At 44.5% G+C, this 20,363-nt stretch overlaps 1 protein-coding gene across 3 annotated transcripts in view; it reads right to left on the bottom strand.

Moving 5' to 3' along the window:
* The window catches only part of LOC134352132 (platelet-derived growth factor subunit A-like), an 83,714-nt gene that overhangs the window by 52,723 nt on the left and 10,628 nt on the right, over positions 1-20,363 (bottom strand). For all 3 annotated transcript variants that reach the window (XM_063059359.1, XM_063059358.1, XM_063059356.1), the window contains exon 3: positions 10,794-10,898. In XM_063059359.1, coding sequence (XP_062915429.1) covers positions 10,794-10,898 — 105 coding nt within the window. The remainder of the gene's footprint in view (positions 1-10,793; positions 10,899-20,363) is intronic.

The following is a 20,363-nucleotide window of genomic DNA, read 5'->3' as shown; positions in this document are numbered from 1 at the left end:
TCTGTTTCGTGAGCCGGTTCGTGGGTGTCAGAAAGTGGGTCGCCACAGGACCATCGTTTACCTCGCAGCTAAGGAAACGCAAAAGCATATTGTGCTGCCAAGGGTGTTTCAGTTTGGACAGTTCTAACCTTGCTGAGCCACTTTCTCCATGCACAACTTTTTATATTCGATCCCCCCACAGTTTGTGAGCACTGTGGGTGAAGACTCTCCTCTCGCTGGTTGAGGAGACTTGGTATGTCACCAAAGACACTCGCCTGTTTCTACAGATGTGTGATTGACAGCATTCTAGCTGATCGTCCCCATCCGGTACGGACGGGCCTCTGCGCTGGATGGAAACAAAAACTGCACAGGGTTGTCAGCTCCGTCATGGGCACTAGCCTCTCCAGCGTCGAAGACAACTTCAAAAGGCAATTCCCCCGAGAAGGCGGCATCCACCATTAAGAACCCCCACCATGCAGGGCATCCCCACTTCTCATTGCTACCATAAGAGAGGAGATACATGAGACCGAAGACCCACACTGAACATTTTAGGAACAGCTTCTTCCCATCTGCCATCAGATTTCTGAATGGACCATGTACCCATGAACACCACCTCACAATTTTTGTTCTTTTTGCACTAATTATTTTATATATATGTATGTCTCTCCCTGCTAGTACACAGCTTCTCCAGCAGAAAGCCTCATGTAGTGCCTCCTCACTGGGGACACAGAAACTGAACTCCTTTCGGACTCAGGACTACAGAGGACAGGGAGGAGTTCTGGCCCCTACACACATAGCACACAGGCCCACCGGTGTGTGGACACACCCTGGTGCTCGTGAACCAAATCCCCAGCCATGAGTATATAGCCCCACTGCCTTGTGGGAAGCCTCAGCAAATCCAGAATGGAGACCCTAAAGGCATTGAATGTCCTTCCAGCAGCTCCTGCAGCCAAGCTGCTGCCAAATGTATCGCTTCATAAGCTTTCCTTTGGACTACACTGGTGAGGCCAAGAGGGGAATCTTGATGACTGGGCATCTCAGGATCTCCATACCTTGTGATGATGATGATCATCACCCATTGTCCTTCGGGACGGACGGATGCCAACCACCATATATATACACACACACACACACACACACACACACACACACACACACATACAATGGAGATATGTCTCCACCAAAGGAGGTGCAAGGTGTTCCTTTCCTCCATTAGCCTGCAGGTCACCGTTGGGCAAGATATAGTGCATGCTTAGCCCCCCTCCACCGCTGATCAGGGTCACGTGAAGCCACGGGAGCAGGCGGTGGATGAGCAGCTGTTGCAGATCACAAATCCTGGTTATATGACCACTGACACCAGGCAGACAATCTCTAAAGAGTATTGATAATGGCTGGGGTTTCCAGTCTTGTAAAGACACTGCCCAGAAGAAGGCAATGGCAAACCACTTCTGTAGAAATATTTGCCAAGAACAATCATGATCACAGAAAGAGCCAAATCGCCCACGTCATACAGCATGGCACATAACAAACAAGTAATATGCAAATATATACACACACACACACACACACACACACACACACACACACATATATACACACACTATGTATATACATATATCTATATTTACACAGTCTTGCATTATAATGCTGCCACAAAACCTGACATATATCAATGATAATAAGCCTGACTCCCTGCACTGAGCAGCCTGCTGTCCTGTTTCAGAGAATAATTAACATTCAAGCACATTGCCAAGGCCTGGGATCATAAGAGGACAGACCAGGTAAGGACAACAGATTTCCTTTCCTGGATGGGATGGACTTGCACAGTGGTCACCATAGACCAGATGAAGACACTCACTGTTAGAGGAAAGCTCCCCCAACATAATTAGGCAGTAAAGGAAATATAAGACACTAAGACATAGGATTAGAAGTATGACATAGAAATAGGCCATTCAGAGATATGCTACCCCTCTCAACCACATTCTCCTCGCTTCTCTCCATTAATGTGAAATAATTAAATCGGAAACAGTTTTACCAGAGGGCAACCATTTAAGGTGTGAAGGGAGCAGAGAGTTGCGGGTGTCTGGAATGCATTGCCTGGGGTGGTGGTAGAGGCAAACACATTCAGGACTTTTAAGAGATGATCAGATAAGCACATGAATATGAGGAAAGTGGAAGGATATGGACATTGTGTAGGCAGAAGAGATTAGTTTGATTGCAAATTTATTTGGGTTCAGCACAACACTGTGGGCTGAGGGGGCTGTTCCTGTGCTGTACTGGTCTATGTTTCTCCTGAAGTAATCAAGATCCAAACTAGCATAAACAATGAAATGTGTAGAGTTCATACCATTGCCATTTGACTTAAACATTTCCCTAGTTTAGGGACACGAGGGTGCCAACTATATCGTTCAAATCCATACCCCATTCCTGTGCCACAGGACAGCAGCCATTATGGCCCAAAATACAGTGCAGGACAGCCAGCAATTACGTGCCGTTGTAACAATGAGGAGTTTCAGCAACTTAAGAAAGGGGCAGCATGACAGCTTAGCGGTTGACACAATGCTCCATGACGCCAGCTATCACCAATCAGGGTAATACCTGCCACTGCCCGTAAGGAGTTTGTACGTTCTCCCAGTGACCATATGCATTTCTCCGGGTACTCCAGTTTCCTCCCGCAATCCAAAGACGTGTAAATTCAAGATTCAAAGTACACTTATTATCAAAGTTTGTATACAGAATACAAATCTGAGTTTCATCCTCCCGCAGGAGCCATGAAACAAAGAAACACCATTGAATTTGTTCAAGAAAACATCCAACACCCAACGTGTGAAAAAAAAAACAAATTGCGCAAACAGCAAAAAGGAAGTGAACAATATGTAGAATACCAAATATCAAACCAGTAGTACTCGGTTTAGTTCAGTTGAGCGCCGAGCTGCTAGCCAACACTGGCCAGAGGGCTACTATTCACCGAAGAGCCCCAGTCCATATCAATTGCCCTGATCAAACCACTCAGAAACAGCAAAATAAAAAGAGTAACCAGAATCCAGGGGCACATGCTATGCTGGCAGCAGAAGCATGGTGACATTAGCGGGTTGCCCACACCACAATCCTCAGACAGTGTTGGTTATCGACGCAAACGATTCATTTCACTGTTCTCGATGTACATGTGACAAATAAAGCTAACCTTACTTTTTTCTCCTTCCAGCCATGCACGAACCCAGAAGCCCCAAGGGTCCGCAAGACTGATCAATGCTGCTAAGTCAATTGCAATGTGAGAATGTGGGAAAATCCCACTGATTTCCAGATATTTTCCCACTGGGAAGCGTGCCTGCTGAACCTGTACAAGATTACACCTGCAACATGTCCAGTGACTCCATTCATTTCAATGGAAAGTGACGGCTGGCAGGGAAAGGGGTACATTTCAGGTAATGCATTTGTTGATTTAACTGCTTCTGACTTTTAAGCTTGAAGCGTTTTTTTGGGGGGGATGTTTAAAAAACTGCATTTTTAATTAAAAGCTTCTGACTGCTAATATTGGAGATATCCACTATCAAAGCATTTCTATGGGATTTACGACCTAAGCACAGGATATCAATACTCAAGTCAGAACATGTTCCATTGAGGGAGTTCTCATTCAATGTAACCATCTTGCTTCCGCCCCCTTCTTTCCAGTCCTGATGAAGTGGTCTCAGCCCAAAGCGTTGACTGTAAAGGTGCTGCCTGACAGAGAACATAGAAGGCAGTACAGGTTATTCGGCTCACAACATTGAGCCAACCTTCTATCATACTCCAAGATCAATCTACCCCTTCCCTTCCACACAATTCTCCATTTTTCTTCCATCCATCTGACTTGCTGAGTTCCTTCAGCATTCTGCGTGTGTTGCTCATGTCTTCTAGCGTTTGTGGAATCTCTTGTGTTCTTGGGTTTCTGTAACTCTCTTTAGTGCTGATAAAAAGATCACAGTCTTAAAGGGTTAATTCTATTCTCTCACCTCAGATGGTAACCGGCCTGCGGAGTATCCCTGGCACTTTCTATTTTTATTTCAGATCTGTGGTATCTGCATGTTCTAATACCACAGATTATTGAGAAAGATTGAATAGCTTAAGACTTCATTCCCTGGAGCGTAGAAGACTCAGGGGAGATTTGAGAGAGTTATACAAAGTTATGAGGGGTATAGACAGGGTAAATTCAGGCAGGCTTTTTCCACTGAAGTTGGGGGAGCTAGCACTAGAAGTCATGGGTTAAGGGTGAAAAGTGAAATGTTTTAAGGGAACATGAGCTTCTTCAGAGGAGGGTGTGAGTGTGGAACACGCTGCCTGTGCAAGTGGTGGATCCAGGTTTGACATCAACATTAGAGGAATTTGGATAAGTACCTGGACGGGAGAGGTAGACAGCTGTTGTCCAGCTGCACACCATGGGACTAGGGTGAATAATACATCGGCACTTGCTAGAGAGTCAAAGAGCCCATTTCTGTGCAATAGCGTTCTAGTTTCTGTCCAAGTCCATCTTAAATTTTGTAAAATTATTTAGGATTTCAAAAGAAGTCAAATGATACCGCAGAATAATGAATGCCGCTATGGGCCGTTCCAGCATACAGGGATGCATGAAATGTTAGTTGATATTCCAATCCATCACCAGCCAGGACGGGCATCCATCCCAGTTTTGATGACTGCTACGGTTCAGTAACTGTTTGCTCAAACGTAACAAATGAAAATCTTTATAGCTGACATTAAAACAATCTCCAGCTCTCCAACCGTCTGCATACACAGGCACAGTTATAAACAAGTTCTGCAGGGCTGCAATGTGTCTTCAGATACTCTGTCGCACGCTGGGGCATGAATTTGAATTTAAGGAATTTATTGGGGCAGGTTTGTCGAGGGAGGATTTTCCACACCACGTTCCAAGTGCACGAAACAACAGCGCATTGTAGAAAAAGAGTGATGTGGGGGGAATATTAATAAAAGTCATTTAACTGTAGAGATTTTTTCATATTTCGCACTGCATTACAGGGTGAAAAGGAAAGTAGAATATTGCTGTTTTGTGCATTATTCTTGTCAAAATAACAGAGGGTTTACAAAGACAGCAATTAAGCAGGCTACAAAAAGCCTATGCATTACTTTTAATACACTCAACACACAGTCCTGCTGAAGGGTCTCGGCCCGAAACATCAACTGTACTTTTTTCCATAGATGCTGCCTGGCCTGCTGAGCTCCTCTAGCGTTTTGTGTGTGTGGTTTGGATATCCAGCATCTGCAGATTCTCTCGTTTGAGATTTCATTACTTTTAGTACACTCTCTTCTGTATAGTCCACGCATTTAAACAGAGAGCTAGGAATCTGTGATTACGTAACTGTCATGGGATTTAATTTAATTTATAAGACAATGACCAAGAGTATGTGTTTTGACAGTCTTCCCTCAACAAGTCAATAAAATTGCAATATTACAAATTGCAAAGCTAAGGATCATGGATGTTGCATTGCAGCTGTCTATGTTGTGTTCACAAGCCAGGGCAGTACACCAGGCTCCAGGCCCATGCAGGCCCCCTCTACATGCAGCTAATGGAGCCAAAAGAATGGCAGAGACCGATACGGTTTGACACCAGCAGTGTCGCAGGAGTTGCCAGCTAGCATTGAACTCCATGACTTGCCTTAGGGACTCCAGCTCTGAATTTTTCCTCGGGGTTTACACCCAAAGTCTTCCCCACAAGTGGAAGACTCTGATTCAAACATCTGCTGCCTTGCAGCTGTATATTTCTGAACTAACCATTTGTATATTCAACAGCATTAATGTGTAATTAGCAGCCACTTTATTAGATACGCTTCTACACGTGTGTTAATGTAAATATCCAGTCAGATATCAAAGATGCTCTTCTGCACACCACTGTTGTAACATGTGGTTATTTGAGTTACTGTCACCTTCCTGTCAGCTTGAACCAGTTCTCCTCTGACTTCTCTCATTAACAAGGCATTTTCACCCACAGAACTATCACTCACTAGATTTTTTTTTGTTTCTCACACTATTCTCTGTAAACTCTACAGCAAAGGGTTCCCAATCTTTTTAATGCCATGAACCCCAACCATTAACCAAGGGGTCCATGGACCCCAGGTTTGAAACCCCTGCTCTAGAGACCGTTGTACATGAAAATCCTAGGAGGTCGGCAGTTTCTGAGATACTCAAACCACCCTGTCTGGCACCAACGGTCACTCCATTGTCAAAGTCGCTGAGGTCAAATTTATTCCCTGTTCTGATATTTGGTCTGAACAACAACTGAACCTCTTGACCATGTCTGCATGCTTTTATACATTAATTGGCTGCCACATGATTGGAAGATTAGATATTTGCATTAATGAGCAGGTGTACCTAATAAAGTGGCCACTGAGAGCAGAATTGAGCAATCCCTTCCTCAGGTTGAACTGCAGTGTTTGCTGACAAAATCATTAATTATGTTCAGGTTAATGGATACCCAGATGCACATTACAAACCAGAAGCACCACCACAGAGACACTGAGAAAGCAGCTCGACATCTTATCAGCGCCGTTTGAATCCAAATCCAAGGAACATTACAGCCTCACAATTGGTCTTTACTTTCCTTCTTCTTCCCCGTTTTAAAATTATTTTTCCTTAATTCCCAGTGCCCTGCACATTTCCATATTAAGAAGGCAATTTGCAGAATGAGAATATTCCTTTGGTGAGATGACTAACTGAAACAATGCCGAACCACCCCCACCCCAGCCTAATGGTTTAAAGTACATAAGTGACTCATCATGCAAGGATTTGCAGATAATACCAAACAGCCTGGCACTTCCTAACTTTTATTATGATAATTCTGCCTCTGACCATCATTAAATGCTGATTCAACAATCCCACACACCCAAGAGAGAAACTTGCAAGGGCTATAGATACGGGTTAAGTTGGTGGAAAAGAAAGCAAAAGCAATGTTAGTGCTCATTTTGAGAGGACTGCAATAGAAAAGCAAGGATGTAAAGCTGAGACTTTATAACGCTTTGCTCAGACCACACTCGGGAGCATTGTGAGCAATTTTGGACGTTATCTGAGAAAGGGTGTGCTGGCATTGGAGAGGGTTCAGAAAAGGTTCACAAGAATTATCCTGGGGATGAAAAGGTTAACATACATGGGCTGTTTAATGGCTCTGGGCCTGTACTCGCTAGAGTTTAGAAGAATGAGTTGGGCGGGGAGGGGGGATCTCATCGAAACCTATCGAACAGTGAAAGACTTAAGAGTGGACATGAAGAGGATGTTTCGTATAGTGGGCTAGCCTAGGACCAGAGGCACAGCCTCAGAATAGAAGGACGTCCCTTTAGAACAGAGATGAGGAGGAATTTCTTTAGTCAGAGGGTGGTGAATCTGTGGAATTCATTGCTACAGACTGCTGTGGAGGCCGAGTCATTGAGTATACTTAAAGCAGAGGCTGATAAGTTCTTGATCAGTCAGGACGTCAAAGGTTATGGAAAGGAGGCAGGGGAATGGGGTTGAAAGGAATAATAAATCTACTGCGATGGAACGGCAGAGCAAATTATGCGAGCTGAATGGCCTAATTCAGCGCCTATGCCTTTCGGTCTTATGGATACATTCCTGTTCCTTTGCCACCAAGCTCTCCACAAACAGAAGTCAACACTGGTGGAGTAAGGTTGCAGAATCACCACAAAAAAATCCATAAATAATTCCAATGTTTCTTGTGGGTGCAGTGACAATATAGTATGACTAAAACTTGGCAAACTACAATATGGCTTCAGTGCAAGTTTCTATCTGCTGCTGCTATTATCTGTATTCTGTCTGCTTAGCCAATATTTTGCCATCAATGTGGACGGGGAGATGTGTGATGCAGTCTGGTGGAGTCCTGCAGCCACTTCTGCTGCACACGTTTAACTGCCCAACCTAGTGTAGAGTCATAGAGAGATACAGCAAGGAAGCAGGTTCTTCAGTCCATCGACTCTGCAACAACCTCACACTAATCCAATAGTGATCCCATAATTTGCATTGGCCACTTCATCAGGTACCTCTTATGTGTATACTAGTGTATAGTTGTGCTGCTGCAGCCCGTCCACTTCAATATTCAAAGTTTTGTGCATTCAGAGATGCTCTTCTGCACACCACTGCTGTAACGCGTGGCTATTTGAGTTACTGTTGCCTTCCTGTCAGCTTGAACCAGTCTGGCCATTCTCCTCTGACCTCTCTCATTAACAGGGCGTTTTCAGCTACAGAACTGCCACTCACTGAATGTTTTGTTTTTTGTACCATCCTCTGTAAACTCTAGAGACTGTGGTGTTGAAAACTCCAATAAATCAGCAGTTTCTGAGACACTCAAACCACTCTGACTGGCACCAACAATCATTCCATGGTCAAAGTCACTTAGATCACATTTTCTTCCTCCATGCTTATGTTTGGTCTGAACAGCAACCGAAACTCTTGACCATGTGTTCATGCTAATGTAGCCCCCCGGCCACCCTCAGGGTCGCTCGGCTCGCTGTCGTCTAGGGAATTGCAGCCGCATGATTGGCTGATTGAATATTTACATTAACGAGCAGGTGTACAGGTCTACCTAATGAAGTGGCCACTGAGTGTAATGTTACAATTTATGTCGATGAGCCTCCTTTGCTGTGAACAACTGGACGTTTGGCACTGCATTGGATACCCTGATGTTGCACTCATGTGAAGAGCATCATTGGTTGTGAACATACATTGTGTTGCACCATTACAGTCCCTTACACGTGACCCAGAAGTTCTTAAAGAAGTGCTTGACAAATGCGCCTAGCCTAACTTCTCAAAACACAATCCATAAGGCATAGGAGAAGGATTAGGCCATTTGGCCCATCGAGTCTGTTCTGCCATTCCATCATGAATGATTTATTATCTCTCTCAATCCTATTCTCCATTAATAATCAAGAACCTATCAACAACAAACAAGAGAAAATCTGCAGATGCTGGAAATCCCAAGCAACACACACAAAATGCTGTGAAACATCAACTGTATTCTTTTCCTAGATGCTGCCTGGCCTGCTGAGTTCCTCCAGTTTTTTGTGTGTGTGTGTTGCAAGAATCTATCAACCTCTGCTTTAAATACACCCAATGACTTGGCCTACACAGCTGTCTGTGGCAATGAATTCCACAGATTCACCCCCTATGGCTACTCGGGAGTAGAATTCCCTAGAAGTGCTGGAATTCTGACACAGTTCTGCAGGAAAATCTGAACAGCACTTTGGTGTACACTGAAAAGGTTCCAAACGTTTCTCTGATGTCTCCTCTACCTGGTGTGGACGAGTGTGAGGAGAAAACGAGACCAGCCACCCCACTGATCCCGTTTGCTCTCCAAAGTGCCTGCTACAAAACAGGTTCGTGCAACCCAGCCACACTGAATCTACTGGCAGCAATGACGGGCAATAGACATGTGGAGATATACTGGAGTGTATATACAAAATTATGAAATTGTGAGAGGGATAGATAAGGTAAACGCAAGCTTTTCCACTGAGGTTGGGCAAGTCCAGAACCAGAGGTCATGGGTTAAGGGTGAAAGGTGAAATGTTTAAGGAGACCATGAGGGGGAATTTCTTCACTCAGAGAGTAAGGATGAGCTGCCAGCGGAAGTGGTGGATGCAGGTTCGATTTCAACCCTTAAGAGAAATTTGGATAGGTACGTGGATGGGAGGGGTATGCAGGGCTACAGTCCGGGTGCAGATCAATGGGACTCCGCAGATGAATAGCTCCGCACAGACTAGAGCCAAAGAGCCTGTTTCTGTGCTATAACCATGACTCTGAAACAAAGCAGGAGGAGAAAAGAATTGGGATAAGTACAGAGAGAACCTCCATATCATGTACTTCCTTTGTTTTGACGTTCTTCTTGGGTTTGTTCCCATTAAAGTTACATACAGTATATCACAGAGCAGCAACATCAAGCGGTTCAGATAACAGCATAAACAACAAGAGAAGATTGAACACTCTGTCAATATTAAGTCAACCACAAGGTGTGCTATGTCCTTGAGCCAAATTACAGCTGGAGCTGTTCCAGATAACACTCGCAGGTGGAGTTTGTGCATTTTCCGTGCGGTTTCGGGTGGTGGTGTAGATAGCCAGGCAGCTAATTTCGTATCACATGATCTGAACTATAGGGACAACTCACCTTTATACCATAGCAACAGACAAAGGAAATATCAATCAGCCATGATGATTAGGTGGCACAGAAGTGGTTAGCACAATGCTTTACAGTACAGGCAACCTGGGTTCAATTCCCACCGCTGCCGGTCGGGAGTTTCTACATTCTCTCCGTGATCATGCCGGTTTCCTCCCGCAGGCCAAAGACGTACCATTGGTAGGTTAATTGGTCATTGTAAATTGTCCCATGATAGATAGATGCATAATGATGAAACAGGCTCAATGGGCCAAATGGCCTGATTCCACTCCCATGTCTTATGCTGTTATGGAAGTAATATATCTAGAATGTAATGTACAGGAATCTCATCGTTAAAACTTAAATGAGGGAATGAGAGCTAAAATTCTGAGTTATTTAACAATAAAGAAAAGTCTCTGCGTCACAGCAAAATCATTCAAATAAAATGGCACTAATCTTATCCACAACCCATTCTAAGCCACAGGTCATAATCATATTACCACTGTTGAAGGAAATTTCTTGGTATAAAGCAATAATGAGTAATAGTTGACTGAAAGTAATCACTTTCACATTGTTGATTGTTCTAGTCAGTCACTGTGGTAAAAGAATCACAAGTGCAGCAACACAGATCCAAAGATAAATTTATACTTCAAGGGATTCTTTACAAATAAAACCTTTAAGTTAAACTTACCGACGCTTCGTTTTCTCCTTATAGGTGCTGAGCGCTTTGTGTACTCGTGTTTTATTGTGTTAATACTGTGGGACCTTAAATTAGAGTCTGAATGATCGTCATCCCCTGTAGTAAGAGAAAAACAGAACATATTGGAACAGCCATACTTTTTGATGCATGGCCGTGATAATTATGAACACAGATATTTTATTACTTGGTGCTGATCTACTGTATATCACTTCTTCAGCGGGAAACCACAAAGCATTTTTTATATCTCACGGGCGATTCAATCTCAAACAAGACACGACAGTGCAGTCTTTCAACTTCAAGGTGCAACTACCCGCATTTGATGTTCAAACATGCAAAGTTTCTGATCAGGAGCCTAAGAATTCAGGAGACAATTCTAGTATTCTTGTTTTATATGAAATCAGGTGAACTCAACATTGCCAACGGGTAGCAGGCACAGGTGCCTCAGGACTTGTACCACCAGGTTCAAGAACAGTTACTACCCCTCAACCATCGGGCTTGTGGACGGAAGGAGAGAACTACATTCATCTATTGTGATGTTCCCACAACCAGTGATCTCATGTTAAGGACTTTTTATCTTGTTATTTCATGCTCTTACCATTTATTGCTATTTATTTATGTTTGCATTTGCAGTTTGTTGTCTTCTATGCTCTACTTGCTCCTTCATTGATCCCGTTTACAGTTACTATTCTATAGATTTGTTGTATGCCCGCAGGAAAATGAATCTCAGGGTTGTATGTGGTGACGTATATGGACTCAGATAATAAATTTTACTTTGAACTTTGAAGAGACAGAAGCAGTGACCCTCTGCTCTGTTTGCCTCCATTCCTCACCAAGCAATGTACTTAGCTACTAAGACATTGTGCAGGATTCCTTAAAGGCTAACTTGCAGGTTCAGAGTTCAAAGGTCAAAGTACAAATATGTTACTATATACAACCTTGAGATTCGTCTTCTTGGGGGCATACTCAGTACGTCCAACAATGAAAGACCACACCCAACAGGGCCGATAAACAACCAGTGTGCAAAGTACAACAAACTGTGCAAATACAGAAGAAATACTAATAATAAAAAAATAAGCAATAAATATTGACAGCATGAGATGAAAAGCCCTTAAAAGTGAGTTGTGGGTACAGTCCAGTGAAGGGGCAAGTGAAGTTCAGTGAAGTTATCCCCTCTGGTTTAAGAGCCAGATGGTTGAAGAGTAGTAACTAGTGGTGTGAGTCGTGAGGGTCTTCCTGATGGCAGCAATGAGAAGAGAGCGTGTCCTGGGTGGTGGGGGTCCCTGATGATGGATGCTGCTCTCCTGGGACAGTGCTCCGTGTAGATGTGCTCAATGGTGGGGAGGGATTTATTCATGATGGACTGGGCTGTATCCACTACTTTTTGCAATATTTTCCACTCAAGGACAATTGAGTTTTCAACGTTGAGTCAGTGGTAAGGAAGGCAAATGCAATTTTTGCATCAATTTCAAGGGGACTAAAATATAAAAGCAATGATGTAATGCTGAAGCTATATAAGGCATTGGTCAGATCAGAGTACTGTAAACCATTTTGGACACCTTGTCTAAGAAAGAATGAGCTGGCATTGGAAAGCGTCCAGAGGAAGTTCACAGGAATGATCCTGGGAATGAAAGAGTTAACATACGAGGAGCTTTTGATGTCTCTGGGCCTGTATTCACTGGAGTTGAAAAGAATGAGGCGGGAAGTCAGTGAAACCTGTCGAATTTTGAAAGACCTAGAGATATTGGATGTGGACAGAATGTTTCCTATAGTGGAGGAGTCTGTGACCATAGGGCACAGCCTCAGAATAAAAGGACATCTGGGCTAACACAGGTGCAGCAATATACCTTATATATTGCTGCTGTAAAGCTACTAACTACATTTCAGTGATAATGAATCTGATTCTGATAAAATAAATCAAAACTTTGCAATACCAGCAAATGCATGGTCCCTCTTTTGAATATGCACAAAATGTGGTTTGTTTAAGCACAAAATACTCTGCAGATGCTGGGGTCAAAGCAACACTCACAACACGCCAGAGGAACTCAGCAGGTCGGGCAGCATCTGTGGAAACGATCAGTCAACGAGACTAATACGGCACCACCTTTGTCAGCGGGGTTGATCGTGAGGTTGGGATTAGTGCGGAGAGAGTGGAGGGCAGTGCATTCAGAGGGAGTGAGGTTGGAACAGGAGAGAGGAGTGGTGAAGTTGAGACAGTTGATGTCTCGGCGACAGTTGGAGATGAAAGACTAATCGTTTCCACGTTGACTGATCGTTTCCACGGATGCTGCCCGACCTGCTGAGTTCCTCCATTGTGTTGTGAGTGGTGGTTTGTTTAAGGTCAGACACGAGAATTGTTGATTAAAGTTCAAAGTTCAAACAAATTTATTATCAAAGTATATATATCTGTCACCATATTCTACCCTAAGATTCATTTTCTTGTGGACATTCAGAGTAAGTACACAGGCAATACAATTAATAGAAAATAGAGATAGGAAATCTGCACACAACAGATGGACAAACAACCAATGTGCAAAAAAGAAAAACTGTGCAAATATGAAAATATTAAACAAATACATAAGGAAAGAATATTGAGAACATTAATTGTGGAGTTGTTGAAAGTGGGTCCGTCGGTTGTGGAAACAGTTCAGAGTTGAGGTAAGTGAAGTCATTTACGCTGGTTCATTTGAAGGCCCATAACTCTTCCTGAACCTGGTGGGGTGGGACCTAAGGCTCCTGTACCACCTTCCTGATGGCAGCAGCGAGAAGAGAGCATGTAACTAAAGGTATCTATTTTTGTCACTATAAGAAGACAAAACTGGAGTGATTCAACACAGTGCATTTTATAGTGGAGACACAAGAGTGTGCAGATGCTGGGGTCTGGAGCAGACAAGGACAAACTAAGGGAGGAATTCAGAGGGACAGGCAACATCTGTGAGGGGAAATGTGCAGCCGACATTTCGGACTGAGAGCCTGCATCAGTTTTGTATTTCATGGTGTCCCGATTCAGTAAAGTCCAGAGTTTGCTTTCAACCAAGTATTATCATCCTTTTATCAAACCATCCATCAAGACATTTTATCTTCTACATCTTTTCAAAATCTGTTTTCTTAATTTTTAGAGATGCAGCACAGAACTGGCCCTTCCAACCCAACGAGCCATGACACCCCGCAACCCCACTATTTAACCCTAGCCTAATCACAGCACAATTTACAATGATCAATTAATCTACTGACCAGTACGTCTTTGGACTGTGGGAGGAAACTGCAGCACCTGGAGGAAACCCAAGCACTCGCAGGAATAACGAACAAAGTTCTTAAAGAGGATGCCAGAATTGAACTCCGAACTCTGGTGCCCCCAAGCTGCAATAGCTTCACGCTACCTTGCTTTGCTCTCACCCGCTTTGCCAACAGTGGAAAATAAAGCAACACACATAAAAGTTGCTGGTGAATGCAGCAGGCCAGGCAGCATCTCTAGGAAGAGGTACAGTCGACGTTTCAGGCCGAGACCCTTCGTCAGGACTAACTGAAGGAAGAGTTAGTAAGAGATTTGAAAGGGGGAGGGGGGGTAGCTCCAAAATGATAGGAGAAGACAGGAGGGGGACGGATGGAGTCAAGAGCTGGACAGGTGATTGGCAAAAGGGATATGAGAGGATCATGGAACAGGAGGCCCAGGGAGAAGGAAAAGTGGGAGGGGGGAAGCCCAGAGGATGGGCAATAACGGATGGGGTACGAAGGGGAGGTGGGGCATTAACGGAAGTTAGAGAAGTCAATATTCATGCCATCAGGTTGGAGGCTACCCAGACGGAATATAAGGTGTTGTTCCTCCAACCTGAGTGTGGCTTCATCTTTACAGTAGAGGAGGCCGTGGATAGACATGTCAGAATCCAGATCTTGGCTCCATCCCTCCCCCCTCCTGTCTTCTCCTATCATTTCGGATCTCCCCCTCCCCCTCCCACTTTCAAATCTCTTACTAACTCTTCCTTCAGTTAGTCCTGACGAAGGGTCTCAGCCCGAAACGTCGGCTGTACCTCTTCCTAGAGATGCTGCCTGGCCTGCTGCGTTCACCAGCAACTTTTATGTGCGTTGCTTGAAATTCCAGCGTCTGCAGATTTCCTCGTGTTTGAGTGGAAAATAAAGCCTTTGATAGTTAATCCTAAAAACAGAAAACTGACCTAAACATGATCAGTTCCACTGACTTCACTGCATGTAGCGCTAGTGATCAAAGATGAATCTGCCCTGCCTGCTAAGAGCTTTGCACACTGTTGCACTTGAGTAAACGGGCCAAGTCCAAGTATGAGACTGAACCAGTCTGAAGGGAAGCAAAACGTGGACGTGAAAGGCTGTTCCCCACACCCACCCACACACTGCTGTGCCCACGGCCTCTGTGTCAGAATGCACATTATGGATACCCATACCCGTCACGTGCATCTGCTTCATCACTGTTTGGTATTGCGGCATCAATGCACAGGATCAGAGAAAGCTGCAGAGGGGTCGTAGACCCAGCCAGCCCCATCACGGGCGCTAGTCTCCCCACCATCGTGCACATCTTCATGATGACACCTCAAGCAGCAGAGTCCATCACTACATCACACAATACACGCCCTCTTCTCTCGACTACCATCCGGAAAAAGGTACAGCAGACACACATTCAACATTTTAGGAACAGCCTCTTCCCCTCTGCCATCAGATTTCAGAATGGTCCACGAACCCATGAGCATTACATCACTATCTTGCTCTCTTTTTGCACTACTTAATTATTTTTCAGATTTCTTCTTGTAATTTATAGAAACTTTTTAATGTATTGCTGCTGCAAAACAACAAATTCAGTGGCATATGTAGTGATAGTAAACCTGATTCTGACTCTTTTCAACCCGTGAACACTACCTCACAATTTTTGTGTATGCGCGTGTGTGTGTGTGTGTGTGTGTGTGTGTGTGTGTGTGTGTTTCAGCCTGATGGCGTTCGTCAGCTGTGTATCTAGAAGGGAAAGCCCTGATCTCAAACATCCGCTATACCCACTCACAGGTGAGATTTCATGAGTAAACCCAGGGGAAACTTTTGGAGCTGGAGTCTACAAGGTAGCCCTACATTGAGTTCAACACTGACCAGCAACTACTGCGACACCACTGCTGCCAGACTGTATAGGTCTCTCCCGTTCGTTTAGATTCATCAGCAGTGTGGAGAGGGGAAAGCTGCTACATGGACACCTTGCTCTCTATATCATACAGCCCTGGCTTGCGTATCACGTAGACAGCTGGCACACAGGACCCATGGCGATCCCAACCAACGGAGGGCCTCAGAGACCGCGGTATCTATAGGATAATTAGGAGACCATGTTGCCATGGCCTGGGGTCACGTGGAGGACAGACCAGGTAAGGACGACAGATTTACTTTCCTGGACAGGATGAATTTCCACACCGGTCGCCATACATCTAGCTGAAGACACTCACTATTAGGGGAAAGTTCCCCAACATAAGTAGATAGTAAAAGTAATACAAATATCGTGGTCAGCTTCTAATATTCCAGACTGCTATCCGACTATTAGATTGGTTCACTCAGCATACACCAGAGAACAAACTTTGTCTCCTCATCTCAAGAACAGTACAACACAGGGCCAGACCCTTCAGCCCACAATGTCTGTACTAACCCATCCCATCTGCTTACACATGATCTATGTCCCTCCATTCCCTGCCTGTCCATACACCGGACCAAATACCTCTTAAGTGTCGCTATTGTTTCTGTTTCCATCCATTTTCTCCTAGCACCGACCACACTGTGTCAAAAACCTGCCTACCACACGCCTCCCTTAAACTTTCCCCCTTTGACGTTAAGTCATGCCCTCTGCAATACGATACCTCCAGTCTACGGAAAAGATTCTGACTGCCTACCCTGTCTGTGCCTCTCATAATATTATCAGCTCTAACCTCAGCCTCTGACGCTCCAGACAAAACCAGAATCAGAAGCGGGTTGTCTATCATCGGCATCTGTCATGAAATTTGTTGTTCTGTGGCAGCATTACACTGCAATACCCAATAATAAAAATTGTGCAGTAAAAATTATTGTGTGTGCGTGTATGAAGTTAAATTAACTAAGTAGTGCAAAGGGAGAGTAAAAAAAGTGAGGTAGTGTTTATGGCATCATTGTCCATTCAAAAATCTGATGGCAGAGGGGAAGAAGCCGTTTCTAAAATATTGAGTACGTGTCTTCAGGCTCTCATACCTCCTCCCTGATGGTAGCAATGAGAAGAGGGCACGTCCTGGGTGACAGGGGTCCTTGATGATGGATGCCTCCTTTCTGAAGCATTGCTCCTCGACAATATCCTGGATGCTGGGGAGGCTAGTGATGGAGCTGATCGAGTTGACAAATTTCTGCAGCTTATTTTGATCCTGTGACTCACAACCCACCCCCCCCCCCACCACCAGATGGTGATGTAGTCAGTCAGAATGCTCTCCAGGGTACATGTGTAAAAATATGCGAGTGTCTTTGGTAACATACCAAATCTCCTCAAGCTCCTGATGAAATACAGCCATTTTGTAATTGCATCGACATGTTGGGCCCAGGGTAGATCATCAGAGATTTTGACACCCAAGAACTTGAAACTGCTCACCCTTTCCACTTCTGATCCCTCGATGAGGACAAACAATCCTAGTTTGTCCAACCTCTTCTTACAGTGAATACTCTCTAGTCCAGGACATGTCCTGGAGAACCTCTTTTGTACTCTCTCCAAGGCCTCCACATCCTTCCTGATATGAGGTGATCACAAAGGCAAACAATATTCCTGATGTGGCCTAACCAGCACTTAAAACAGCTGCAATGTGACTTATTCACCAGGTGCTATACTGAACTAACAATGACCTATAAGATTACATCAGAGGTAAACAATACTTCAGCTTCTACTGAAGTTAAATTAAACAATGCAATCTATTATAACTAATACAATATCAAATTTCTAAGATTATAAGATACAGGAATGGAATTAGGCCATTCAGCCCATTGAGTCTATTCTGTCATTCCATCATGGCTGATTTATTATCCCTCTCAACCCCATTCTCCTGCCTTCTCCCTGTAACCTTTGACACCCTGATTAATCAAGAACTTATCAACCTCCACTTCAAATATACCCAATGACTTTATCTCCACAGCCATCTGTGGCAATGAATTCCACAGATTCACCTCTTTCTGGTTGAAGAAATTCCTCCTCATCTCCGTTCTAAAGATGAACCCCACCATGGTAGTTAGTGCGACGCTATTACAGCTCGAGGCGTTCCGGAGTTCAGAATTCAATTCTGACGCTGACTGTCGGGAGTCTGTCTGTCCTTAGTGTCCCGGTTTCTTCCCACGGTCAAAAGGTGTGGCAGGGAAGGTTAAATGGTCATTGTAAATTGTCCAGTGAATAGGTTTGGGTTCGTTTGGTTTGTTAGGGATTTCTGGTGTGGTGGGTCTACTTCACGTCAGTCAGTCAGTGGGTGCCGTCCCGAATCCGGGGTTGGCGGCTATGTACCTCCATCTTCTTCAATCTTGCGACAGCACCGAGTACAGCCTCTCCTCCAGTTTGTTCTCGCTGGCCGCCTTGGCACCGCCTGCCGCCGTCCCCCGCCGAACTCGAGCCCGAGGCCGTGTCGGCCTCCAGCCGCGGCCACTTCTTCGAGCTTGGCCCTTCCTCAGGCGGAGGCCTTGGGCAGGTTCAGGCACATGGTGCAGCGCCCAAGTTCATCGTGTCTCTTCTAACTAAGTGCATAGCATACGCTTCCTGGATACGCGGTGAGGCTTTAATCTCTTCCATAGAAGATGGCCGTTAGCTCACAAGGAGCTCATCCGCCCTTTGTCAGGTCCTGTTCTTTTTCAGTCCTGCCGGGTGTCCTCACACCCTCCTCACCAGACTACGTCCGGTGGGGGAGCCGGCCCAAGTTGCTGATCACTCAACCATGGCCCCCGGCCAAGCGACAGGCACTCGCCCCCTGCTGAATCTCTCCAAGCGTCTGGCACCCAACCAAAAACCATGGTGTATAACTAAATAAGTTAATTCACTAAATAAAGGGACATCCCTCTATTCTACGTAATATAATTCAGAATATTCATTCCCACAAATCCTCATGTGCAAAATTCCCAGAAGTAGTCTTCTCTGTTGAGAACATGAGATAAAGTGTCACAGGAGGGAGAACGTGAAGTAAATCCCATTTCTATCGCCTGTGATAATTCCTACTCAAATTCTTCAATCTGCAAAACATTTTGTACAAAGAAAAATATAACTTTCTAGAAGTACATATGTAAAGAACAGTCTGAATGCCCTGTAACATCTCACTAAAAAACTAAATGTTGGAGTTTCAATGCCAAACCTTGACAACAGTACCTCACTGAACTTTTGAGTTCAAGAGGAGTGAGGTAATGTTGCTGCTCTATGAAACCCTAGTTAGACCACATTTGTTCATTTTTCGCCTCCTCATTCTAGGAAGGAAGCAGAAGTTTTCGAGGAGGTGCGGAGGAGATTTAACAGGACGCTGTCTGGATTAGAGAGAATATCTTATGAAGATAAGTTGAATGAACCAAGCTTTTTCCCTTTACAGCAAAGGAGGATGAGAGGTTACTTGATAGAGATGATAAGAGGCATAGATCAAGTGGATAGCCAGAGAAGTTTTCCCAGGGCAGAAATGGACAATCACAAACAAAAGAAAATCTGCAGTTGCTGGAAATCCAATCAACACACACAAAATGCCAGAGGAACTCAGCAAGCCAGGCAACATCTATGTAAAAGAGTAAACAGCAGACATTTTGGACCGAGACCCTTCACCATTTTTTCCCCAGTCCTGATGAAGGGCCTTGGCCTGGAACATTGACTGTTTACTCTTTTCCATAAATGCTGCCTGGCCTGCTGAGTTCCTCCAGCATTTTGTGCATGTTGCAGTGGATAGTATCAGCAGGCGCAAGTTTAAGGTTATTGGAGAAAAGTGTAATGGGAGGACGTCTCTTACACAGAGAGTGGTGGGTGCACAGAATGCCCTGCCACGGGTGGTGGTAGAGGCTGATACATTAGGGACATTTAAGAGATTCTAGATAGGCACATGAATGATAGGAGAATAGAGGGCTATGTAGGAGGGAAGGGTTAAATTGAGTAGGTTAAAAGGCTGGCAAAATATTGTGGGCCAAAAGGCCTGTACTGTGCTGTAATGTTCTATGTTCCAAGTTTCAAAGCGGCAATCCACAGGCTGTAGCAGAATGGGCTGGATTTTGTTGAGATTCATTCACCTTCACAATGGCCAAGTGGCCTGCCAACTCTACTGTCAAAGGTCACATCAGAAGTAAGATGCATGGGCAAGGTTTGACTGGTGGTCGGTATATGCAGAGCATTTACATAATACAGTGGGGGAGGGGAGGGACTTTCCTAATCTTGCTTAGTGCCCTCTTTCTTAACCTTTATTTTCATAATTTATTTTCTTTGGGCTTTAAAGGTTCAATTGACTATTCAGTAATCTGTTCACTTGTTTAGACAGACTTCTGAAGTCTGACCCAATTCACACACAAAACGTTGGAGGAACTCAACAGGTCAGGCAGCATCCATGGAAAAGA

This window comes from Mobula hypostoma, chromosome 9 (assembly GCF_963921235.1).
Source record: "Mobula hypostoma chromosome 9, sMobHyp1.1, whole genome shotgun sequence".
Classification (NCBI taxonomy): Eukaryota; Metazoa; Chordata; class Chondrichthyes; order Myliobatiformes; family Myliobatidae; genus Mobula; species Mobula hypostoma.
This window is presented reverse-complemented; position numbering and strand designations above follow the sequence as displayed.